General features: G+C 42.9%; 1 protein-coding gene across 1 annotated transcript in view; it reads left to right on the top strand.

Moving 5' to 3' along the window:
• The window catches only part of IL7R (interleukin 7 receptor), a 30,857-nt gene extending 5,429 nt beyond the window's left edge, over window positions 1–25,428 (top strand). Inside the window, exons 2-8 of the mRNA XM_060236279.1 lie at window positions 3,824–3,968; window positions 14,310–14,467; window positions 16,084–16,250; window positions 18,015–18,189; window positions 21,064–21,154; window positions 22,819–22,894; window positions 24,882–25,428. Of these exons, the coding sequence (XP_060092262.1) occupies window positions 3,824–3,968; window positions 14,310–14,467; window positions 16,084–16,250; window positions 18,015–18,189; window positions 21,064–21,154; window positions 22,819–22,894; window positions 24,882–25,388 (1,319 nt within the window). The 3' untranslated portion in view covers window positions 25,389–25,428. The remainder of the gene's footprint in view (window positions 1–3,823; window positions 3,969–14,309; window positions 14,468–16,083; window positions 16,251–18,014; window positions 18,190–21,063; window positions 21,155–22,818; window positions 22,895–24,881) is intronic.
• Window positions 25,429–26,917: the final 1,489 nt, after the last annotated feature.

The raw sequence follows: 26,917 nt of genomic DNA, 5'->3' as shown, positions 1-26,917 counted from the left end.
ATAGGTCATAGGTCAATCAGTGGCTACTAGCCATGGTGACTGAGGAGAATCTACATGTTCAGAGGCACTAAATCTCTGAATCGCAGTGCCTGGAGGCAACACCAGAGGAAGGCCTTGGTGTCTGTGCCCTCTTTTTTGGCCCTCCGGAAGAACTGGTTGGCCACTATGTGGGATAGCGTGCTGGGCTAGATGGACCACTGGTTTGATCCAGTAGGGCTCTTCGTATGTTCTCATATTCTTAATATTGAATATTGCATTTAATATTCTTGTCTTCATATTTTCCCACAGGACAAAATGATTTAAAAGTATTCCTCAAAGATTGAGTTCAAGAATATCAATCAAATTCTGCACGTTTGCTGGCCTGACATTTCCCTAGTTCCATTGGCTGTTTGGTACTGATGGGGTTCTCCCTTCCACCAGCAGCATACAGCTCATGGGACCACAGTATGTCTAGCTGTTTATCCCTATCTGTGAGCGTGAAGGTCCCTGTGAGCTGCTGCTGGGGGCATGACAGGCTGCTGATATCTTTCAATCAACTGGTTGCTGTAGCTGTGAAAAAGGCAGGAGCTCCTTTGCATATTAGGCCACACCCCCTTGATGTAGCCAATCCTCCAAGTGCTTACAAGGCCCTTTTTTGTAAGCTCCAGGAGGACTGGCTACATCAGGGGTGTGTGGCCTAATATGCAAAGGAGCTCCTGCTAATATGCAAAGGAGCTCCTGTTGGTAACCCTGTATCCAAGATTACCTTTTCACACAAGCAACTGGCACTTTACATTGCAGTCATCTACAGATTAAAATCATCTTTCCAAGAGTCCCTAGTGAAAACCAGAGACAGGGCTTCATTAGTGGTGACGCCTCACCCTTTGAATGCCTTGAGACTAGGACTACCAGATCCTCCTTGGCCACTGGCAGGGATGGGGGGGTGAGTAGGGTTGCCAGATATAGGTTAGGAAATTTACAGGATGGGCCTGGAGATTTACAGATGGGCATGGGGAGGACAGGGACCTCAGAAAGGCTATAAAGTCCACCCTCGAAAGCAGTCATTTTTTCCAGGGTAACTGATCTCTCTGGTTTGGAGATGAGCAGTAATTTCAGGGCTTCCCCAGGTCTCTCCTGGAGGCTGATATCCAGAGTAAACATGGAAGCTTCAAGTGAGAAGGGGAGATAATTACTTGGTTCCAAGGGTGACACTTTAACTAGGCCTTTTGTGCTTGTTGGTAAGAAATAGGTGACCTAAAAACAGTTCTGTTCCATAGGTGGTAATAAGCCATGTTGAATGTGAAGTGAACAGGCTTTAATGGAACTTTCCTGCTCAGTGGATGATCAGAGCTTTTTGCTGACGGATAGAGACTCATGCAATAACCTATTTTGCATGTGGTCTCTAAACTCTTTCCTGTAACATTTCTCTCCTTTTAGTGCTATCTGTCAAAAATCTTCTGATGTATGTAAATGTCCCTAGAAGGATCTGATGTCCTTTGGTTGATACATTCAACTGGGTAACTGGTAAACATTTGATTCATAGAGTTTGCAACAATGCTATGCAATCATTCTAGGTAACTTGTTAGTGGAAACACTGAGGGCAACTGGGATGAGTCATATGAAATTCCACCATCTAAAGGTTTTCTTCTTAAACTGCGCTCCCTCTTACAGCTTCTCCCCTTTTCTAGTGCCCTAGCAGGAGGCAATCTACGGATACAGCTGTTTACACCTCTCGTAGCTCATGGATGAGCAAATATCCCCTATTCATTTTCTTTTTGCATTTATACTTTTTGTTAACACTTTGGTTTTCCATGTGAACCTACCTTATACTGCCTCAGACCACTGGCCTCTCTAGATTAGTCTTGTCTACTCACTCTAGCTACAGCTCTCCAGGGTCTCAGGCATTGCCTACAACCTGTTAGATATGTCAGGGATTGAATCTGATAGGGCTTTTTTTGTAGCTCCTTCGCATATTAGGCCACCCAACCCTGATGTAGCCAGTCCTCCAAGAGCTTACAGAGCTCTTCTTTCAGGGCCTACTGTAAGCTCTTGGAGGACTGGCTACATCAAAGGGGTGTAGCCTAATATGCAAAGGAGTTCCTGCTACAAAAAAAGTCCTGGGACCTTCGGTATGCTGGGCAGATGCTGTGCCATTGAGCCATCCTTCTTCCTCTTTTTACAGTTCATTTTCTAGTCTAGATTGTGTTATATATGCATGCTGTACAGATATTATATGTAATTTATAGCATGTTTAGACTTAACAATATATATATAATATATTTGTTGTCACCATTGATCTATGGTGACTCTGTGGGGTTTTCAAGGCAACAGATGTTCAGAGGTGGTTTGACATTGCCTGCCTCCACATCACAACCCTGTTTTTAACTTGAGACTGAGAAAGGCAAAAGGGTGATCTCCCTCCCAAATGCTGACCAGGGGCTACCCTGCTTAGCTGCTGAGGTCTGATCGGAACTGGCTAGCCTGGGCCATAGCTAGATAGATAGATCTGTCTATATCTATAACCAGATAGATAGATATACAGCATGCACACATACACACAAGAAGAAGACTTAGGCTTCCCAATCCCCAGGTCCCAGCGGGGGATCCCCCGGTTTTACAGGCTTCCCCCCTCCCCCAGCCAGCTGGCCGGCGGGGGAAGCCTCTCCCCCACAGCCATTATGCACCTCCATGAACAATTCCCATAGGAAATGATGGGGAATTGATCTGCGGGTATCGGGGGCTTTGGGGGGCTGTTTTTTGAGGTAGAGGTGCCAAATTTTCAGTATAGCATCTAGTGCCTCTCCCCAAAATACCCCCCAAGTTTCAAAAGGATTGGACCAGGGGGTCCAATTGTACGAGCCCCAAAAGAAGGTGCCCCTATCTTTCATTATTTTTTATGGAAGGAAGGCATTTTAAAAGGTGTACTGTCCCTTTAAATGTGATGGCCAGAACTTCCTTGGAGTTCAATTCTGCTTATCACACTCTTGTGCCTGGCTCCGCCCCCAATGTCTCCTGGCTCCACCCCCAAAGTCCCCAGATATTTTTTGAATTGGATTTGGCAACCCTAAGAAGACTGCAGATTTATACCCCGCCCTTCTCTCTGAACCAGAGACTCAGAGTGGCTTACAATCTCCTATATCTTCTCCCCCCACAACATACACCCTGTGAGGGGGGTGGGGCTGAGAGGGCTCTCACAGCAGCTGCCCTTTCAAGGACAACTCCTGCGATAGCTATGGCTAACCCAGGGCCATTCCAGCAGCTGTAAATGGAGGAGCAGGGAATCAAACCCGGTTCTCCCAGATAAGAGTCTGCACACTTAACCACTACACCAAACTGGCTCTCCACACCACTGAAGATTTATTCCCTGAAGAACTGAAAATGGATAGGTTCACACGTCTATGGATAGGTTCAAACACACACACATGAGTTCACAATGTATCTGTGGGTGGGGACTGGAAGTCCACCCATTACAGATAGAGATTTTCAACTGGTGGATATTTGTCCTCAGGAATTTACTTAGAGAACAGTGAAATTGTGAAGTTACTTCCTATCACATACAGGATTCAACATTTCAGCCAATTATTGTGCTAATCCTTTGATGGATGTTCATGTAATTTTGTATATTGCTTGAATGATTTGTACCATGAATATTAAACTACTTTGTATTTTGAATTTGTAATATATATTTGTATCAAGTTTTTTGCACTGTTGTTTTGTTTTTCCCATTTTGAATGTTGACAACCTTGCTCACATCCTGGGATAAAAGTCAAATAAAAAATCCTACAAAGAACTACAAGCCTTCGCTTCCAGTCAGAGTGGTAATGTTATGGTCCTTCTTTCTTAGAAATCTGTGCAGATGGGGAACCGGATACCACCTTCAAGTGTTTCATTCGGCTTGCAGACCAGCTGGATGGTGATATTATCCTAATTTGCCACATCTCAGGAATGGAGATGTACTTAAATGAAACTCCCATGTATTTCACTTTACGGTAAGAACTTCTCCCAAGCATTAAAAATACAATGGCTTTGCTGCAGTGATGTCTTTGTTAAAAGACAGTTTAAAAAATTGTAATAACAGAGACTCAGAAATAGAGAATAGAGAATCCTCTCCTTCCACATTCCTGTCTCCGGTTGAAAATAATGGCAGAGATCAGGCATGCCTGATGAACATAGACTACCCATGGCTACCTACCTGGAACAATTGGTTCAGTTAGAGTGAGTTAGAACTGGCTGGGTAAGGAACTGGAAGCTGAATAGCTGTAAGAAAGTTAGCTCATGGCTGTGCAGAAACTTTGTAATTATCTACCTGAATCCTTCTAATATTGTGTTTAAGCTATAAATAAAAGTTAACTCCTTTTCTGTTTAATCCTGTGGGCTGGGTGTGTATGGTCTCAGGGAAAGAAATGCAAATGCATGCGAACTTGTCAGGCCACAGTGACTAAATACACACACCTAATAATCAATGGCAGTGTGAATGTGAAACAGCATTTGAGTGATTGAGTCCCAATCCCAGTGGCTATATGAAGTGTCTGAGTGAGGGGTAATAGTTAAAGAGGACTCGGCTGTCCTGTCTGGTGGTATCTATGTGAATGGAAGAGGGGACTTGGTGTATGAAAGGGTCAGGGCTCTCCGTATATTTAGAAGAGAAGATGATATTGGATTTATATCCTGCCCTATACTCTGAATCTTAGTCTCAGAGCGGTCACAATCTCCTTTACCACCCCGCCCTCAACAGACACCCTGTGAGATAGAACAAAGTAGGAGTCTGTGTATTTGTGTATAGTATATATACTAAACCCACCTTCCACTATATTTTAAAGTATTTTTCTTCTAATGGCAAACTATATATATGTTACATGTTAAAAGGTAAATTAGTTGGATGAGAAAAACTTCTGAGAAAGAAATGCCCTCATTTTGGCCCAGGCTTATAACGATAGAGTGATTAACAGACATTCTCACAATTTGACATGTTACTGCTTTATTGGTTTCTCACGCTCATGTTACCCAGATCAAAGGTTTGCTCAATTTGTTAATTTTACTATTCTGTCATTGGATCTTAAATTTGTACCATTTTGTATTCTAAACCACTGCTTACCAACTATATGTAGCTCTGCTCACTGTATTTGTTTATTTTGATTTGATTTGATTTTTAGCCCGCCCTTCCCATAGAACAGGCTCAGGGTGGGTTACATCATAAAACAGGCAACAGTAAAAACAGTAAAAGACCAATTTAAAAAATATAAAATCTAAGATTACAAAGACTCACAGAGGTCTGAGAGGAGCAGAACAGAGCAGATTAGCTCTGATAGTTGAGACAGCTGGAGAAGTTGCTGAGAATTTCTGAGTTTTGAAAGACTTCATTCTGAGGTTTGTGGGGCTGCCTAAAATTCTGAGTTGTGATAGCTGGGGAACTGCTCTTTGTTTGGTTGAGTGGGCTAAAGGTTAAAGAGATTGAGAATGATTGAGAGTGATTGCTGCTGATTGCTTAGGAGTGCCTCTGCTCCACACTCTTTGCATTTTAAGCTGCGCCTTGCCAAAGGCGCGAGCCGAAGGGCGAGAGCTAAAGGGCTCTTGGCCTGTGGCTCTTCGCCTGGGGGCTCCCTAAGGACCAGGAACCCAGACCCCTGATTTCCTTGTTCTCCCAATAAGGTAAGTTGACCCTCCAGAAGGGGAGCTACTTAAACAAACAGCATTTAAAGAGGACTGTATATTTTAAATGAAGATAGAATGCCAGCAGGGGGGTGGGGGCTTTCCAGTGTTTTGCACTGAGTGTCACATGTATGACTATCTGCCCAAAGGACAGAAGTCTTGGGTGTGTGCTCGATGCAAGGAGCTCCTGGTCCTCAGGGAACGAGTTTGTACCCTTGAGACTGAGGTGACTGCCCTGGAGAAGCAGAGATGGTCAGTTAGGCACTTGGGGAAGACTCTCGAGGGCATATTAGATGAGCCCCGCTCTGAACGTAGCAGCCCCATTGCTGCCAGAGAGCGTGAGGGTCGAGAGGGAACAGAGCACCGTGCTGAGGATAAGGGGAATGCGCCCTCAGAAGGGACCTCTTCTTCAGTTGGTGAGCGGGAATCCTTTCGTGCCAAGGAACCACCCCTGGGCAGAGGGAGAGGGGGGGGGGTTGGTAGTTGGTGATTCGATCCTTAGGCAAGTAGACAGCTGGGTGGCAAAACTGCATACTGACCGTATGGTGACTTGCCTGCCTGGTGCGAAGGTAGCGGACATTACACGTGTAGTAGATAGGCTGATAGACAGTGCTGTGGAGGAGCCTGTGGTCGTGGTGCATGTTGGCACCAACGATGTGGGGAAATGCAGTCGTGAGGTCCTGGAGGAAAAATTTAGGCTGCTAGGCGGGAGACTTAAGGCCAGGACCTCCAAGGTAGCCTTCTCAGAAGTGCTACCTGTTCCACGTGCAGGGCAGGAGACACAGGCACAAATTAGAAGTCTCAATGTGTGGATGAGACGATGGTGTAAGGAGAAAGGGTTTAAGTTTGTTAGGCACTGGGATGCTTTCTGGAACAAGCGGGAGCTGTACAAAAGAGACCGTCTCCACTTGTCCCCGGATGGAACCAGGCTGCTGGCGCTTAAAATCAAAAAGGTGGCAGAGCAGTTTTAAAACTAAATCTTGGGGGAAAGCTGACAGGAGATGAAATGTCTCTGGTTCGGGAGGACTCGTCTCAAAGAGATGAAGGGTTGGCTGCTATTTTTCTACCGGGTAACGGATCAGAGTTGTCCACTGAGATGGTGACAAACAGTATGGACTCTCTGCCAGAGTCTCGAGGCGGCAGGAGGGAGGTGGCGGGCCTAGCTTGCCTGGGAAATTATAGATGTTTGTATGCAAATGCTAGAAGTGTTTGAAGTAAAATTGGTGAATTGGAATGTTTAGTGTTGGGAGAAAACATAGACATTGTGGGAATTTCAGGAACTTGGTGGAATGAGGAGAATCAGTGGGACACGGTAATTCCTGGATATAAGTTATATCGGAAGGATAGGGAGGGAAGGGTTGGAGGTGGGGTGGCTCTGTATGTCAGAGAGGATATACGGTCCAGTAAGACTGAGGTCAGAGAATTAGATTGCGGATGACACTAAATTGTTCAGGGTGGTGAGAACCAGAGAGGATTGTGAGGAACTCCAAAGGGATCTGTTGAGGCTGGGTGAGTGGGCGTCAACGTGGCAGATGCGGTTCAATGTGGCCAAGTGCAAAGTAATGCACATTGGGGCCAAGAATCCCAGCTACAAATACAAGTTGATGGGATGTGAACTGGCAGAGACTGACCAAGAGAGAGATCTTGGGGTCTTGGTAGATAACTCACTGAAAATGTCAAGACAGTGTGCATTTGCAATAAAAAAGGCCAACGCCATGCTGGGAATTATTAGGAAGGGAATTGAAAACAAATCAGCCAGTATCATAATGCCCCTGTATAAATCAATGGTGCGGTCTCATTTGGAGTACTGTGTGCAGTTCTGGTCGCTGCACCTCAAAAAGGAAATTATAGCATTGGAGAAAGTCCAGGAAAGGACAACTAGAATGATTAAAGGGCTGGAACACTTTCCCTATGAAGAAAGGTTGAAACGCTTGGGGCTCTTTAGCTTGGAGAAACGTCGACTGCAGGGTGACATGATAGAGGTTTACAAGATAATGCATGGGATGGAGAAAGTAGAGAAAGAAGTACTTTTCTCCCTTTCTCACAATACAAGAACTTGTGGGCATTCGATGAAATTGCTGAGCAGACAGGTTAAAACGGATAAAAGGAAGTATTTCTTCACCCAAAGGGTGATCAACATGTGGAATTCACTGCCACAGGAGGTGGTGGTGGCCACAAGCATAGCCACCTTCAAGAGGGGTTTAGATAAAAATATGGAGCAGAGGTCCATCAGTGGCTATTAGCCACAGTGTGTGTGTGTGTGTGTATATACATACATTTTTTTTTGGCCACTGTGTGACACAGAGTGTTGGACTGGATGGGCCATTGGCCTGATCCTACATGGCTTCTCTTATGTTCTTATGACTAATGTTCTTATGACTAAGGTGGCAGAATTCTGCCTCACAGATGTGACCTATTGTCCAGGTCCAGCAGATCTTGTAGCTCTGGGATGGAATGAAGGATGGAATGAGGGGAGGAGTCCAGTAACAACTAACACCCACTGCCTCAGCTGAAAGCCTGGTGAAAGAGCTCTGTTTTACAGGCCCTGTGGAATTGAAGCAGATCCCGCAGGGCCCGGATCTCCAGGGGGAGCTCATTCCACCAGGCAGGGGCCAGGGCTGAAAAGGCCCTTGCCCTCGTCGAGACCAGATGGACATCTCTGGGGCTGGGTGTTACCAAAAGTTGTTGGTTTGCTGATCGTAAGGACCTACGGGGCTCATACAGGGAGAGGCGGTCCCAAAGGTAGGCTGGCCCCTGGCCATACAGGGCTTTAAAGGTAAGTACCAACACCTTGAACCGGATCTGGTACTCAGTGCAGTTCATGAAGCACAGGACTGATCCATGCCCGTACAGGTGACGAAGTCAACATCCAAGCAGCAACATTCTGCACCAGCTGGAGTTTCCGGAGGAGGGTCAAAGGCAATCCCACGTAGAGAGAGTTACAATAATCTAACCTGGAAGTAACCATTGAATGGGTTACTGTGTCCAGGTCGTGGAGGCTGAGATACAGGACCAACTGTCTGACCTGCCTTAGATGGAAAAAGGCCGATCTGGCAGTGGTGGTAACCTGGGCCTCCATAGTTAGAGAGGCATCCAGAAATACCCCCAAGCTCTTCATCTTTGATGTGGGCATCAATGAAGCCCCATCAAAGGGTGGGAGCCTGATATCTGATCCCAGCCCCCTATAACCTAGACACAGCACCTCCGTTTTTGGTAGATTCAGTTTCAGTCGGCTCTGTTGCAACCAACCAACCACGGCTTGCAATGCCCTACCCAATTCCTCTGGGGCTGAATCTGGGTGGCCATTCACCAGCAGATAGAGCTGGGTGTCATCTGCATATTGATGACACCCCAGCCCATACCTCTGGATGATCTGGGCAAGGGGGCGCATGTAGATGTTGAATAACATTGGGGAGAGAATTGCTCCCTGTGGCACACCACACTGTAACGGGTGCCACTGGAATAGTTCACCCCCAAGCGCCACCCTCTGTCCCCGACCTTGGAGAAAGGAGACCAGCCATTGTAAGGCCAACCCCCATATCCCTGCATCGGCGAGGCGGTGGGCCAACACTTTATGGTCGACCGTATCAAGTGCTGCTGACAGATCAAGAAGGATCAGCAGCGCCAAACCGCCTCGATCCAGATGCCTCCGGAGATCATCCACCAAGACGTCCAACACCGTCTCTGTCCCATGGGCAGGGCGGAAGCCGGACTGAAAGGGATCCAGGACAACAGCGTCCTCCAAGAAAGCCTGAAGCTGTGTTGCCACTGCCCTCTCCACTACCTTGCCCAGGAACGGCAAGTTCAAAACTGGATGATAGTTTGCTAGTACCACAGGGTCCAGAGATGGTTTCTTCAGGACGGACCATTGCCTCCTTCAAGGCCCCTGGGAATGCCCCTGTACCTGATTCCTCATCTGATGAAGTATGCTTAGAACACACGAAAGCTTTCATTCTGAATAAAACTTTGTTGGTCTTAAAGGTGCAGCTTGACTCCTACTTTGTTCTACTAAAACCAACACAGCTGCCCACTTGAACCCTGTGAGGTGGGTGGGGCTGAGAGAGCTCTCCCAGAAGCTGCCTTTTCAAGGACAACTCCTACAAGAGCTATGGCTGACCCAAGTCCATTCCAGCAGCTTAAAGTGGAGGAGTGGGGAATCAAACCCGGTTCTCCCAGATAAGAGTCATCACACTTAACTACTACACCAACTGGCTGGGTGGCAAACTGTGACCTAACTGTAACCCTGAACTGTTGTGACAGAGGTTGTGGAGGGTAGTAGGGTCTGTGAGTAGGGGGATAAACAACTATTCTTCCTGCTCAACACCTGTATTTTACTCTACACAATAAAGGTTGGATTATTTTCTTCAGTAGAAATCACCCTTAGATGGAAGAAGAAAAGAAAAGAAAGTCAGTTGAATGCTAGGAGCTCCATTGTGACTGTATTCCTGCATAGTCTGCTGTTCACTTTTGGTTTGCCACATGCAAATAACATGGCTAACCCTTTTGGGCACAAATATGGTTTTCTAGAAAAATTAATTGATCATTCCAGTATATTAATTAACCCAGTATATTCAAATGAGAAAAATCAACATGATGGACCAAGTTATTTCATTGGCAGATTACCTGACAATGATAAAATGTGAAAAACTAGGATGGACTTCCATCACATACAGTATGTTATTACAAGATGGGGCAGAAATGGAAAAGTAGAGATCACATTTTTTTAAACTCTAGGAAAATGGGCAACCAGTGTGACATGGGAGAATATGGGATATTTATGTGAATGTTACTTCTGAGGTTGTCAAGTATCCTATGCAATTTTCCATCGATATGATGATAAAGTATAACCTGTGTGGGCATTATACTAACTGAGGTTGACTGATATATGGAGATTGTTACATCCTACACTCAGGGAATACACATTTTATTCAAAGGTTCATAACCTGATGTCTAGACTTGATTTCTTCTTGTTATCTCCCGATTTAATTTCAAAGGTGAATACTTGCGAGATAATCCATTCAACAATCTCTGACCACAATATGGTTCTGTTAGATATTCACTTGGCTCTTCAAGAAAAACCAAAAACAGCTTGGTGCTTTAATGCTACTTTGTTAGCGGATGACACATTTGTATCACAAATGCGAAGAGAAATCAATGAGTTCTTTGAGATAAATGAAGGCTCGTCATCTTCTAGATCTATAGAATGGGAAGCATTTAAAGCAGTGATCCGTGGGAAAGTTATTGCCTATACTGCACATAAAAAAAGAACAAGCGAAGAGCGGCTTGTATCTCTGGAGAATGAGTTAACTCAGGCTTGGACAATAATGTATCAAAGCCCAAATGTGCTATCCTATAAATTGATTCAAAATTTGAATTATCAAATTAATTTATTAAAATATCATACACTTGAGCAAATCATGTACAAATCTCGTCATCAGCACTGGGAGTCAGGTGATAGAATAGGAAGAATATTATCAAATAAATTAAAAAGGGAAAAAGCTGATAAAAAAATCATTGCGATTAAAAATAGACAGAATAAGATCTGCATAGATTCACAGGAGATTGTTAACTCTTTCTTTGAGTTCTATCAACAATTATATAATATCCCACAGATAGCAGAAGAGTCACAAATATCTAGCTTTCTGAAATGGGTAGAACTAAGTAAATTAAATAGTGAACAAAAAGTGGATCTTGCGCAAAAAATAACTAGTCTAGAGATTAAGGTCGCAATTGATTCTTTAAAACGCCGTACAGCCCCTGGCCCAGATGGTTTTATATCTGAATGGTACCTTGAATTTCAGGATGTGCTGATTCCTAAGTTACATCAGTTATATAACTCTTGGTATCAAAATGACTCTATACCAGAAGTAATGAATGAGTCTTTGATAATCGTGATCCCGAAACCCAATAAAGATCGGTTGGAATGTACTAGTTACAGACCAATTTCTCTAATTAATCTTGATATAAAAATCTTAGCAATAATTCTGGCTAATCGGGTTAAGAGAGTAGCGGGATCTTTGATACACAAAGACCAAACTGGATTTATGTACGGCAGAAATGGGCAAGACAATATCCGGTTGGCATTAGACATAATTGATCTGCAAAGAGATTCTATGGAAAACTCAGCGCTAATCTCTTTGGATGCTGAAAAAGCGTTCGATTCAATCCATAAGAACTTTATTTTTTCGGTTTTATCACATTTGAATTTTCCTCAATCATTGATAAAATGGATTAAATTACTATATCATAATCCATCATCCCGATTAAAAATTAATGATAATTTATCACCTCCTATTCGATTAAATCGCGGTGTGAGACAGGGGTGTCCTCTCTCACCTCTTATTTTCAATTTGTGTATTGAACCTTTAGCGGCAGCCATTAGAAAATCTAAGGACGTCATAGGGATTAAATTTAAGAGTTTGGAATATAAACTTGCTTTATACGCAGATGATCTATTGCTGTTTGTGTCGAACCCTGAGCATTCTATCCCAGCTGTAATGACAATAATTGACAATTTCGGCAAGTTAGCTGGGTATAAAATAAACTGGTCTAAATCTGAGCTGATGCCATTAGGGCGTGGAAGTTTAGATTATAGCTCTTTCCAGTTAGCAGTTACAACAGGGCAGGTGAAATATTTAGGCCTTTTTTTGCCCAACGATCTATCGCAGCTAGTTAAGATTAATTTAGATAGAGTATTGACCAATATAACGACAGATCTAGAAAGGTGGAAGGGCTTGACCCTGTCATTATGGGGGAAAATTAATACTTTAAAAATGTGCATATTTCCAAAATTAATTTATATTTTGAGAGGCATTCCTATTCTAATCCCTAAGAAATGGTTCAATAAAATCGATGGGATCTTATCTAAGTTTATTTGGGGCTCCAGTCGACCTAAGATCTCTATGCTTAAGCTTCAGAGAGAGGTGAAGGAAGGTGGTTTTGGGGTTCCGAACCTGTTATTATATCACAGAGCCCTTTTATTAGCTGCAGTTAAATGGTGGAATCTTGTCAGCTTGGATAACGCACCGACCTGGGCATCGCTTGAGGGCGCAATGATATTTCCATTGGAGGGATGCTATGCACTAGGTTCGACGTTCTCTGTGATAAAACATCCACTGAGATCAATTACTTCAGCTAGAAAAGTATGGGAGCTGACACTGAAACTGGTTAACGCTGACCCTTTCTCGCATGAAAAAGCCTCTTTGTGGGGCAATCCTTTAATTAAGATAGGCAATAAGCCGGTTTTTTGGCTTCGGTGGATGCACGCCGGTATTGTTTCTTTGGATCAGTTAAAAAATCAAGAGGATGAGTTTATTGCACACTATGAACTTCCAACTCAAATAACATCTTTACCATTATATCAGTGGAATTTTATGCAAATGAAACAAGCCTTGCGAACTGTGTTCGGGCCTGATGCGTTGGCGGCATCACAGTGCCCGCCATTGTTTGGTCAACTGTCTGAGGCATTTGAGCAGAAGAAATCCAATTTAGTGTTGTATAATATACTGAAGGAGATTACAATACCCGACCTATCTGCACTAAATCAAAAATGGAATCTAGAGGTTCAATGTCACGTGAACTTGGACCAATGGGAAGATTGTTGTAATAAAATTAGGAAGTCCACTCTGGACATCAGGTTGATAACTATACAACAGAAAGTATTGCATAGAGTTTATTGGACCCCACTTCGTATGTTTAAGAGAGCAATGCTATCCTCAGCAGAGTGTTGGAGATGTAAGAGTAGAGAGGCGAATCTCACACATATGCTATTTAACTGTGAGGTGATTCAGAATTTTTGGCAACAGGTGTTATTGAAAATAAAGGATACAATTAAACGTCAACTACCATGGCAAGATAGTCACTTAATACTAAACCTTTTCCGAAAGAATGGAAATTAAAGAAGGGGCAAAAATTATGGTTAGGAAGGGCTCTGTTGATAGCAAAACGCCAAATTCTTAAACACTGGAAACAAAATGATGTAATTCCAATTCTTCTTTGGGAAGATGACTTATTGAAACTTGCAGCTTTTGAAAAAATATCGTTTTCTGGTCGTAGACAAATGTGTCGTTTTAATGAGATTTGGAGTCCATTTATGCAAATGATGAATGTTTAGCTGATTTGATTTGATATCGTTGTAAACTGTATCGCTTTACTTTTCTTGTATTCACTATATGAAAGTTAGGTTGATGTTCTTCTTTCTGATATCTATTAATGTTTAACTTGAGTAACTATTGTAATTTTATGCACTGGGGTTTCACATGTGGGGTTTTTAAAACAATAATAAAATAAAATAAAAAATTATACTAACCCTCTACCAAAAGACCAAAATTCACAGTGTCAAAAAAAAGAAAGATGTAATGTCCTTTACCCCTATTTAAAAGACTTAATGATTCTCACTCATACAGAGAAAACAATTGCCAATAATACCCATCTAATCAATAAACCACATGATAAGTCTTAGACTACCGCCTTAAAACACACTTACTGAGGTAAAAGTTCCACTGAAGTGAGAGGGATTTGCTTCTGAGTAAACATGGAGAAAATCATACAATGTGTAGCACTGAAGTTTTCTTCATTCTTCAAATTTTATGTCAACTTGTAAGTACAGAGTTCAAATGCTGACCATTCAGCGAGTCTTTAAATTTTCAGAAATTTCACTTTGACACTAATGTTCCCCACAGTTACGATGACAATGAGCATGCATGCTCAGCGGAAAACCAGCTGGAATATAAATGTTCTCTCAGGGATGATCTCATCTATCATTCTGTTGAAGCCTGCCTGATAATACAAACAGAACAGCAATGTAGACACTGCCAGAAACTGAATCTCATTGAAATCAGTAAGTTGTATTGTGTGCATTATTCAAGGTTTATTTTTATTTGTACTAGTTCAAAAAACTGGGCCACTTCATAGTGATGGCATGGGCTGAAATCCACTATAAATTTCCAAATACACGTGCACACCCCAAAGACCTGTGACCAGTTTGGTTGCCACTTCCAGAACTATTACAAAAATTATCACAAGGGCTCTGATCAGACTATAGCCTGCTGACTATTTATTTTATAAAAATCTTGGCCTTCATGCAAGTACATGGTTCTCTCTTCCTCTCTTTTATCCTTTCAGCAACCCTGTGAGATAAGTGAGGCTGCATTTGAGGGAAACTGGCCCAAGATGGCTGGCAAACTGCATGGCTGATGGGGGAGGGATCTCCTAAGTCCTAGACTGAAGCACTATCAGTCAATCAATCAATTTATTATGGCACCAAGCCAGTAAGTCAATAACTGCATAATATTGAAGCACTAACCATTACCTCACAATGATGCTCTAGGTGCCCACAAGGAAATCAACAGTTGTGCTACACAGAGCCAAATGATACGCTACATTTCCCCCACCTATTTACTTGTGTTTTTATGTGTTCCCCACAGGTACTGGGTGAACACATGAAAAAATGTAACGTATAGTTTGGTTCCCAGGTTCACAGGTATATAAGTGACAGGGCTGGAATCAAGTGCCAAGGTGAACAGCTGTCTAAGATAATTGATTTGATGGGTTTAAACTGGAGAAATTCTGCAGAAGAGTTGTGATATGAGTGCAATTGATGCCTGGACTTCTATATCTTCAGGAGATGTGTTAGAAGGAATTTTGCCAGGTCCTACTTTTCTCACTTCTTCCACACTGTGAAACTACAATATATATATATATATATATATATATATATATATATATATATATATATATATATATATATATATATATATATATATCCAATTTTTTTCCCTTCCCATACTCAAGGTACATCAGCCCCCTCATCTCTTATTTCTTGTTAGATTCAATTTAATTTCTGATTTTGACAACTAATCTGAGGTAGCAGTTAAGAGTGTTGGATTAGGACTGGGGTGACCTGGGTTCAAATCTCCACTTGCCATGAAGCTTTCTGGGTGACTTTAGAAGAAGAGTTGGATACCCTGCCCTTCACCCAGAGTCTCAGAGCAGTTTACAATCTCCTTCTCTTCCTCTCCCCATACCAGACACCCTGCGAGGTAGATGGGGCTGAGAGAGCTCTCAGAGAACTCCTCTTGACAGAACAGCTCTGAGAGACTGTAACTGAGCCAAGGTTACCCAGCTGGCTTCATGTGGAGGAGCAGGGAATAAAACTCAACTGTCCAGATTAGAGCACCTCTCTTAACCACTACATCAAACTGGCTCTCTTAGACTATTAAGATAAGAAAACAGAGGAGTATACTTTCTTGAGTTTATTGGAGGAAGGGTGGGATTTTTAAAAAAATGCCCTTCACTGAAAATATGGCAGATCACAGAACCTCAAGAGAGCCGTGCTTAAGCTGAAGGTCAGCAATTGCCACTTGCACAGCTGCTCTTTCCTCTGATTTATCCCCATAAGGAAGTGATAACTATATCTTATTTTCCTCCCCTTTTTTTCTTTTTACCCTCTTACAGTTAAGCCTGATGCACCATTTGACTTAAATATCACATACCAAGAAAAGGAAGGTGCTTATCTGGTTCAATTCTCCATTCCACCCTCATCACAAGGATATCTAAAAGATTCCTTAATATACGAAATGGCCTACTGGACTGAAAACGCCAACTGGACCATGAGTAGCAAAGTGAGCATTTGGTCCACTTTCAATTAAGGATGACTATTTGCAAAAAATATGTTTCAGGTTTGTCTTTCAGTTGAATGTCATGAAAAGAAGCAGCTATGTAGTATATAGTGAACTAATTAATGAAAACCATGGTATTATATTTCCACTCATTTCATTGTCATTTTTCATTGAAATCCTTGCCTTCTTAGATTAAATGCATTTGGCCACTTAAATCCATCAAAAAATCCTCTAAAGAACTACATAGATTGGATATCTTTTGCATTTTGTTAGGTCATGTTTTCCTGCATTTCTGGGAAGTACCTGGAATGTGTAGAAACCCTTGCCTTTTCTGTGGCTGCCACAATTTGTGTTGTTTCCATGGTCAGCATGAGCGACCCCAATTTCACATTAAATATCATGACAGGCTGGAGAGCCACAACTCAATATTATGGACAGTTTTTATAATGCTTCTCATGTACCCCTACAATTAAGTTCTTGATGGAAATTGTCCCATGGGAGATGTTGTCCCATGCTGGAAGATGCTGAGGGAAATGCCTCAGGACAGTGCACTTTGAGGAGGACATATATGGACATATGAAGCTGCCTTATACTGAAACAGACCCTCGGTCCATCAAAGTCAGTATTGTCTACTCAGACTGGCAGCGGCTCTCCAGAGTCTCAAGCTGAGGTTTTTCACACCTATTTGCCTGGACCCTTTTTGTGGAGATGCCAGGGATTGAACCTGGGACCTTCTGCTTACCAAGCAGATGCTCTGCCACTGAGCCACCATCCCTCCCCCCTTATATTATATTCTTTTTGACTGATGCTCCAGAATTCCCCTAGTTTCTGTGGTAAAGATCATAGAGACATTGGGAAATTCCTAGGGTGTCACTGTGGATGCCATTTTCCAACCATTTTTTTAACCAGCTCCATTTCTTGAGGGCTGGCAATCAAATGGCAAGCCTACTCCTCATTTGCCTCCCAAATCCCAGCCAGTTCCAAAACATGGGACCCAAACACATCTCTCATAGGGCGACAACCTTCTACAGCACCTCAGAAGCCTATCCATCCAGCATATTTTGCCAACATATGTATACACTGTGCTTTGAATGTCAACAAAGCATTTTTGAAATGAGATCTTCACACAACCAGCAGGATTTTCACACAACGAAAAATGAATTCTTAATATAAACATGAGAAGAGCCCTATGGGATCAGATCAGTGGTCAATCCTTATTAGTATTCTGTTTACAACAGTGGCCAATTAGATGCTACAGAAGGTTTATAGGTACGGAGGACAAACATTTCCTCCTCTGAACACAGAAGTTCCTTTTAGTGATATATACCCATGATGCTAACTGCTACTGATGGACCTTTTCAAGCCTCTTTTCAAGACACCTATATCAGTGGAACTGCCTTATCTAGCTAAATGTCTGCTTTGACTAGCAGCAGTTCTTCAGGAAAACCTGTGGCCAAAAATCCTGTAATTGAAGATGCTAGGGACAGAACTTTTTCCCTGCAGCCTACCTGCCATATTACACCAAGTAGAGTCATAGGAACATAAGAAAATCCTTGCCAGATCAGACCAGCTGTTCACCTATCCGCTGTTTGCTTCCTGCCATTTAACCATAAGTAAACTTGCCCTCTAATCCTATGATGAGGTACTTTGTTAAAAGCCTTTTGAAATTTGAAGGTAATAAATGTTACAAACTCCCACAGTATGATTTCTGACAATTCTTTGTCCTAAGTTCTTGAAAAGTAAATAAACATTGTTTCCCTTATTTAGACCAAATTATTTCAACGTGTTCCATTAACACTTCTGAGAAGGGAATTTCAACCAAGCACAAAGTATGAACTAAAAGTTCGGTCCAAGCCCAATGACAGTTTTTTCAAAGGCTTGTGGAGTGAATGGAGCTCTTCTGCCTACATCCAGACTGCACAGAGAATGCCAGAGGAAATAAGTAAGTTGGTACATCATGATACTCTGCTGTATTTTTCCTTTTTAAGAGTTAAGAGTTTTTAACTGACTCTTAAGGTTTCTCGAGGCAGCTTCTAACCACACCAGACCAGGGATCTCTTCACTCTTCAGTAATTCCGTTTGACTGAGTAGGGAAATTCTCCTCTCACTACAAGATCTATCTCTTCTTTGGCCAGAAAGGGAGTCATCGCTTTCTTCCCGAACTTCCTTGCCAACTTTTCCCCAGTTCTTCTGTCTGTGTTAAACCGTTCTCAGGGTTGAATTCCAAAACTATCAGTACTTGACTCTTCTCCTCAGCGTCCAGTAAGTCTCTCTCTACTCAGTTGATGCTAACCAATCAGATTGCTTGGAGCAGTCTGTCTCTCAAGGCTCTCTGTTTCTGTGAAGAATTAACCCTCTGCAGTCCTTCAACTGTTTGTAATGCAATTCTAAGCTTTTAAAAAGTGCAGCATGTCACACCCAGTAAACTGGATGAGGGTCAATATACTAAAGCACTGTCTAGCTAAAACAGGGGTGCTGAGACATACGCAATTCAAAAAGAGTTCTTACCTGGATTTTTCTAGGTTTTGTAGAAACATCTGTCTTGTCTGTTAATGGCCCTGATATTTGGATTTATGGATGCAAATCTCAGACCATGTTGAGAACTATATATAACAAGTGTGAGACTTGAAAGAATTGTGAGGTTGAGGGAATTCAATGTTTTTTGTCCCCTCACCACTCTCTCAGTAGGCCACCAACTTACCAGCCAGCCAGTCTCCCCTTCTCCAGATCTGCCATCGACAGCTGCCTTGTTCATGTAACAGGAGGAAGAAGAAACTGCTCGATCTCACCACTTTTTTAAAAAAATTGCAATATTTATTCAAAGTTTCTACATAACATAAAAAGCACAAAACAAACTTAAACTTACATAATAAATAAAAAAACCCAAAAATGAGGTGAGCAGTTTCTCCTTACAACATCTGAGAGCCAGTTTGGTGTAGTGGTTAAGTGTGCGGACTCTTATCTGGGAGAACCAAGTTTGATTCCCCACTCCTCCACTTGCACCTGCTAGCATGCCCTTGGGTCAGCGATAGCTCTGGCAGAGGTTGTCCTTGAAAGGGCAGCTGCTGTGAGAGCCCTCTCAACCCCACCTACCTCACAGGGTGTCTGTTGTGGGGGAGGAGGGTAAAGGAGACTGTGAGCCTCTCTGAGACTCTTCGGAGTGGAGGGCGGGATATAAATCCAATATCTTCTTCTTCTTATATGCAACATTATATACATTATATACCCCATTATATTCCTATCTCCTATTTATTATTATTCTTGTTATTATTTTTAATATATTCCTTTGCCCTTCATTCTTGCCTTTTCAACCTTCTATCATTCTTCCTAATTATTTTAATACAATTTAACACATTCTATTTTTCATTTACACTTACCCTATATACTCGAGTATAAGCCTAGTTTTTCTGCCCAAATTTTGGGCAGAAAAAACCCCTCCTCGGCTTATACTCGAGTCACTATTCCGCCCGCATCCCCGGAATTCCAAGGACAGCTAAAGCTGCCCCCTGCTCTCCTCTCCTCAGTGAAGGGGGAGGGGTCGTGCTGGGACTGGTGTTTTCAGTCTGACCAGAAATGACTTCTGCCTTGGTATTGTTGATTTGTGTTCTGCACCACCATTCTCCTCATCTTTCATTGCAAGCAGCATTGTGGCCTTACCTGCCACAGGAATAGTAACTGCTGCGTTTCCCACCCTCGGCTTATACTCGAGTCAATAAGTTTTCCCAGATTTTTGGGGTAAAATTAGAGGCCTCGGCTTATATTCGGGTCGACTTATACTCGAGTATATACGGTACATAACCATTCATAAAACTTAGACCAGTTCTGAGTCTTATTCTTGTTGGTTTGAGTGTTAAGCATATATGTAAATTCATCTACTTCAACTATCTCCATTATTTTTACTATCAAATTGTCTATAGTTGGGTTCTCTTTTTTCTTCCAATTTTGCGCAAAAATAATTCTTGCAGCTGTTATTATATTTATTATCATATGCTTTGATATTTTATCCATCTTAATTGTGAACATATTTAGCAAAAAAATAGTTCAGGTTTAAATGGTGTTGGGAATAACAATATTTTTTTGAATCAATTCGTGAACCTTTATCCAGTACCTTTTAGTATTCTTGCAGGTCCACCACATGGGATAATAAGTACCAGCCTGCTGCTCAGCAGATCTCACCACTTTTAACACACTCTCAGTTTAATAAACGCCAAAGGAATAATATTCCCTGTCTAATGCTAGACAGCGTGATGTGAACACAACCTACTTGGTCACCAAATTTCTGTCTAACATATTTTCCTTTAGTAAATAATGTATTATTATTTTAGTCACTGCTCAAGATCATCTGCTCATAGGAACTCTGAGAAGGCAAGGAAGGCTCCCCTGTCCCCATTACGGGTCTGAAGAGAATCCCCCGTTTAATAGCTAATAAGTGTTTGGTTTGCCACATTCAACCATCCAAAGCCAACAAAGTTGCTCTTTGCACATAGCCAAAGTGACGCTCAAGCAGTCCTCATTTAACTTGGTCGATGCTGAACATGAGGATGCAGATGGGCATTTACATTTGGGGTGACTTTCATGAAACAAAAACAAACCGAAAGGTGCATCATGCCCCTCCAAACAGGCTTAGAGTAGTAGTAGTAATAACAGGGTTTTCTTTTACTCTTGAAGGCAAATACAACTAAAGACTCTATAAGAGATATTCATTCATTCGTTAAAAGAAGTCCGCATAGCACATAGGCACTTAGACAAAATGCTATAGCTATAACAGAAATATGTGAGAACTATAAAGAGATATGTATTATTTTCTTTTCCTTAGATAATAAAATAATCCTGATGACAACATCCTTCGTGGCCTTCTTTGTACTGCTCGTCCTGATTTCTCTGATCCCAATATTTTGGAAAAGCAGGTATTTTAAATGCTTGTCACTCCAACTGCACACTTTTAGAACCTTGTCCTACATGAGTCCCTTTCGGCTAAATGAGAACACGGCCTAAGCATTTTTGGTTCTGATAAAACCCAAACTTGTAACATGGCCCCCTCCCTCATGTATACCCTGACCTTGTCTTGTACATGCAATTGTATGACCTGAGAAAGCAAAATGTATGTTTTCATTCAGAAGTAGGGTTACCTGGAGACTTTGGGGGTAGACTGGGAGAAGGCGAGGTTTGGGGAGGGGAGGGGCCTCAGCATGGCACAATGCCATAAAGTCCACCCTTCAAAGCAACCATTTTCTGCAGGGGAGCTGATTTCTGCCAGGTGGAGATCAGTTGTAAAAGCAAGAGAGCTCCAGAGAACATCTGGAAGCTGGCGACCCTATCAGAAACTGTATTTTCTACATTGCAGAAATTACAATCTGGCCCACACTGGAGCTTTTCTACCACACCTCCAACTCCACTGCCACACCCTTGGTTGCTCTAGCCTGAGGAAGAGTCTACCAAAGCTTGTTATTTGGATTTGTCCTAATTTATTATCTCATTGATGGCTTTAAAAAAAAAAATTCTAATGGATCCACACCACTAGGAACAATTTATAAACAGACCAAGTCACTTGAATGCTCCATTTTCCTGCCAAATTATGAACTGTCTCTCCCAAGTCCACTCCTCCTGAGAGTCCACATTTGGTAGACAAAAATAGGTGGTGGTGGTGGGGATTTAGAATCTGTAGATCATCCATGTCTTGCCTGATCTTGAGTGTTCTAAAATGTAATATTGCTTCTGGTCTGATTATTGTCCTTTACTATGGAAATACTTGGAATTTTGCAAAAGACAATTAATGGACATATGAAGCTGCCTTATACTGAATCAGACCCTTGGTCCATCAAAGTCAGTATTATCTATTCAGACTGGCAGTGGCTCTCCAGGGTCTCAAGCTGAGGTTTTTCACACCTATTTGCCTGGACCTTTTTTAGTGGGAGATGCCGGGGATTGAACCTGTGACCTTCCGCTTACCAAGCAGATGCTCTACCACTGAGCCACCGTCCCTCCCCTTAATGTTTCTTAATAGCTGTGAGATGCTTAGCAAATTTTTTATGAGAAACAACAGGTGTTTCCCCTCAGCTTGAATGTGGAGATACATAGAAAAGACTGTATGGTCGTTTTCACACTCACCTTCCGCCGGCGCGACCCCCCTCTTCATCGCGCAGGATCTGCGCGGATTTCACACTAAACGCTGCGGAGCAGCCAGAAAAGCCGGAAGCTCCCGGCGCAAAAGCCGCTCAAACTGAAACCGCCCAAAAGCAGTTTGGCGTTTGCGCGGCTTTTGCGACGGGAGCTTCCGGCTTTTCTGGCTGCTCCGCAGCGTTTAGTGCGAAATCCGGGCAGATCCTGCGCGGTGAAGAGGGGGGTCGCGCCGGCAGAAGGTGAGTGCGAAAACGACCTATATCTACTGAAGGTTGACTACCTAGAAATGCAGAGTAGCAGCTTGGCTGTTCTGGAGAGAAACAAGGGTGCAAAATCTGCATATTTTGGGGCATCGTCACTGTTCTGCTGTTGCACTTCAAGGCTCCTCTGTAGAGGATATCATCAAGAAGATTTGCTTAATTTCTATCATTGCTGTTATCTTCTCTTTCAGGATCAAACCCTTTGTGTGGCCAGCCATCCCTAACCATGAGAAAACTTTGGATAAACTCTGCAACAAATTGAGAAAGGTGTGTGTTCCCATAGCTTCTGTCACAGGGCGAAGCTCCATAAGAATGAGTTCTGCAAGCCCATAACAAAAAAACAAATGGTGATCCACAATCATATTTGACTGTGCTTTCAGCTGCTTATTCATTATGTTTCACTAGTATGCTTTGTTTTTTAAAACAGGGGCCACACAGCAGGGATTCAGGGGTTGCCTTTGCAATGGCTTTCCTCTTTCTTTGATGGTCGGGGACAAAGGGTGGCGATTGGGGGAGAACTGTTCCAGAGGCAGCCACTTAATTGTGGGGTGCCACAGGTGGCAGTCCTCTCTCTGATGTTGTTTAACATCTACATGCGTCCCCTTGCCCAGATTGTCCGGAGGTATGGGCTGGGTTGTCATCAATATGCCAATGACACCCAGCTCTATCTACTGATGGATGGCCAGCCTGGCTGTGTCACAGAAAATTTGGACCTGGTGTTACAGGCTGTGGCAGGATGGCTCAGGCTGAGCAGGCTGAAGTTGAATCCAGCGAAGATAGAGGTCCTTTGCCTGAGTCGTGGCAGTCTGGGAGGAGAAATCCCCCTACGAGTTCTTGACGGGGCACCATTGGTAATGGTGCACAAGGTCAAGAGCTTGAGGGTGCTACTGGAGCCTTCTCTATCAATGGAGGCCCAGATAGCAGCCACTGCCAAATTCGCTTTCTTTCATCTTAGGCGGGTGAGGCAGTTGGCTCCTTTCCTGGAGTGTGATGATCTGGCAACGGTGATCCATGCAACAGTCACCTCGAGGTTGGACTACTGTAATGCCCTCTACATGGGGCTGCCCTTGTGCCGAACCTGGAAACTACAGCTGGTGCAGAACGCAGCAGCTAGACTGCTATTAGGGCTCCCTAAGTGGGAACACATACAGGAGTTGCACTGGCTGCCAATTGTGTACCAGATCCGTTACAAGGTGCTGGTCATTACCTTTAAAGCCCTATATGACTGCGGGACCTTAGGGACCGTCTCTCCCCATATGTACCCCAGAGGGTGCTGAGATCAGGTTCACAGAATCTATTGATAATCCCCAGGCTGAGGGAGGCCGAACTGAAAAACACAAGGCAAAGGGCCTTCTCAATAATGGCTCCCCACTGGTGGAATCAATTACCAGAGGAGGTGCGGGCCCTGCGGAGTCTTGCCTAGTTCCGCAGGGCCTGCAAGACTATCCTCTTTCAGCTGGCCTTAATGCAGATCCAGCTGTACTGTCGTTATGATAAAATCTGTATATAAGATCGGAAATTTTGAAAATGGAGCACTGAGTACGATCGTATGAAATTGTTGGTTTTATTTAGATGGTTTTAAAGGAATTTTAAGGAAATTATATAATGTTGCAGATTATTGTTTTATTATGTAACTTTTGTATTTTATATTATGTTGCCGCCCTGAGCCTGCTTTGGCGGGGAGGGCGGGGTATAAATTAAATGATGTTGTTATTATTATTATTATTATAAAATGCTAAAAAGACAAAACATTGCACTTTCACTACACCCTGAGTTCAGTCCAGAATGGTAGTTGTGTTAAGTCTGTTGCAACAAAACAACAATGCATGTAATGAAGCTGGACATGGCCTGCCAGACCTTATGCCATGACAAACTTGTTAGCAAGTTAACATGCCGAAAATCAAAAATTTCTTGATTTTTCTGAGCTGATGTTTATTCTAGAGCTTTTGAACGCCCTCCCCCCCCCATTGTATTGCTAAATCAGGGCTTTTTTGTAGCAGGAACTCCTTTGCATATTAGTCCACACACCCCTGATGTAGCCAGTCTTCCTGGAGTGTACAGTAGGACCTATAATAAGAGCTCTGAAAACTCTTGGAGGATTGGCTACGTAAGAGGGATGTGGCCTAATAAGCAAACAAGTTCCTGCTACAAAAAGAAGAAGGCCTGCGGATACTTAAACAAAACAAAAATGTGTCTCAGAAATTTACACCTGAAGCTGTTCATGCTGATAGCAACCCTTCCCTTGTTCCTACAGAATTCTGAGATAAGCTTCTTCAATCCTGAGAGTTTTGGGTACGCTCACATCCACAAGGTAGACAGCATTCAAGCCAAGTCAGAAATGAAGCATTTTCAACAGTTGCTGCTTCCTATGGATGTTCCAGAGACAGCTGGGAACAGACTGGAACTAACAACCCACCTGAGTCACATCAATCATGGCTGGCTGAAGCTGTCTCTGGCATATGAAGGGATGTGGCCGGCTGAGCTGCTAAACAGGCATTTGGGCAGAAGTTGCTGTATCAGCAGTGATGAGTTCATCAAAGCCAACCTGCATAATGAGAGCGGTGTGGGTGGTCAACACGGTTGTAACGATGCTCACAGTCCCCATTCAAGTGCATTGCTGGATCCCACCATCTTGCCTGGATTAGAATCCTGTCAACCAGTTTACACCAACAGTCAAGTTAAGGTAGCAAGCAAAGAGGAAGCCTATGTCACTATGGCAAGCTTTTTTGAAAGCAAGGGAAACCCAGGAAACCAAATATAAACAAGCGTCACTCTGTAGAGTTAACAGTGAGGACACATGGTGAGACCCTTCATGCTGGCCATATTGTCATAGTGTCAGCCTTGACAATGAGGACACGATTCTTTCTTTTTGACCCAGGATGGTTCTGATGGAGGCTGCTCTGCTTTGAACAGGGCAGAGTGGATCCACTCCTTCCATCACAGAGTAATTCCACACTGGCTGCTTAGCCCGGAACGGCCACTGTTGGCTCATTGAGTTTTAAGAACATAAGAACATAAGAACATAAGAGAAGCCATGTTGGATCAGGCCAATGGCCCATCCAGTCCAACACTCTGTATCACACAGTGGCCAATAATTTATATATATATATATATATATATATATATATATACATACACACACACACACTGTGGCTAATAGCCACTGATGGACCTGTGCTCCATATTTTTATCTAACCCCCTCTTGAAGCTGGCTATGCCTGTAGCCGCCACCACCTCCTGTGGCAGTGAATTCCACATGTTAATCACCCTTTGGGTGAAGAAGTACCTCCTTTTATCTGTTCTAACCCAACTGCTCAGCAATTTCATTGAATGCCCATTTTAAAGATGAAACCTTTGGTTTAAAGATGGCCATCCTACCTGCTCTTGTATTTGGATTTGGTTTAAGAACAAATCCTTTGCTGCTGTTAAAATGTATATCTGGAGAATAACCTTCCTTTCTTTTCTATCCTCTGCAACAACAACAAAAAATGCATTGGAAAAACAGATAATAATCTTATTTGCTTGTGGCATTTATGATAAAGACTTGCTGCTAAGTGCAATAACGGACTATTTCAGGGAACAGACAAGAAACAATTGCTGTGTGAAAACCTCCCCAAAACACTTGCATCTATTTCATTGTATCTTAAGAGCAGGGCTGTTTTTGTAGAAAAAGCCCAGCAGGTGCTCATTTGCATATTAAGCCACACTCCTGACGTCGCCATTGTTCACATCAGAAACTTATTTGCATGTTAGCCCGCACCCCCTGAAGCCAAACCAGCTGGAACTGCATTCCTGTGTAGACAGATCCGAGCGGGCAGCCGTGTTGGTCTGAAGCAGTAGAACAAAGTAGGAGTCAAGTTGCACCTGTCAGACCAATGAAGTTTTATTCAGAATGCAAGCTTTCATGTGTGCATGCACACTTCTTCAGATGAGAAATCGTTTTGCATTCTAAACCACTGCCTACCAGCTATATGTATCTCTGCTCACTGTACCCTGATTCCTCATCTGAAGAAGTGTGCATGCACACACGAAAGCTTACATTATGAATAAAACTTTGTTGGTCTTAAAGGTGCAACTTGACTCCTGCATTCCTGTGTGTTCCTATTCAAAAAAAAGCCCTGCTAAAGAGGCTATATACCTGGTTTGAGAATATACTTATATACCTGGAAGTTGCCCATCTCAGCAGCTCCCATTTCCTTGGAGGCAGCTTGCATACCCTGCGGCACCCAGTGCCTTCTACACAAATGGATGTGGCACAAGAGCACATCTGAGCAGCTCTTCTTTAAGACG

The sequence above is a fragment of the Heteronotia binoei genome, chromosome 4 (genome assembly GCF_032191835.1).
Source record: "Heteronotia binoei isolate CCM8104 ecotype False Entrance Well chromosome 4, APGP_CSIRO_Hbin_v1, whole genome shotgun sequence".
In the NCBI taxonomy this organism is placed as follows: domain Eukaryota; kingdom Metazoa; phylum Chordata; class Lepidosauria; order Squamata; family Gekkonidae; genus Heteronotia; species Heteronotia binoei.
The sequence above is the reverse complement of the archived record's forward strand: the minus strand, read 5'-3'. Positions and strand labels throughout refer to the sequence as shown.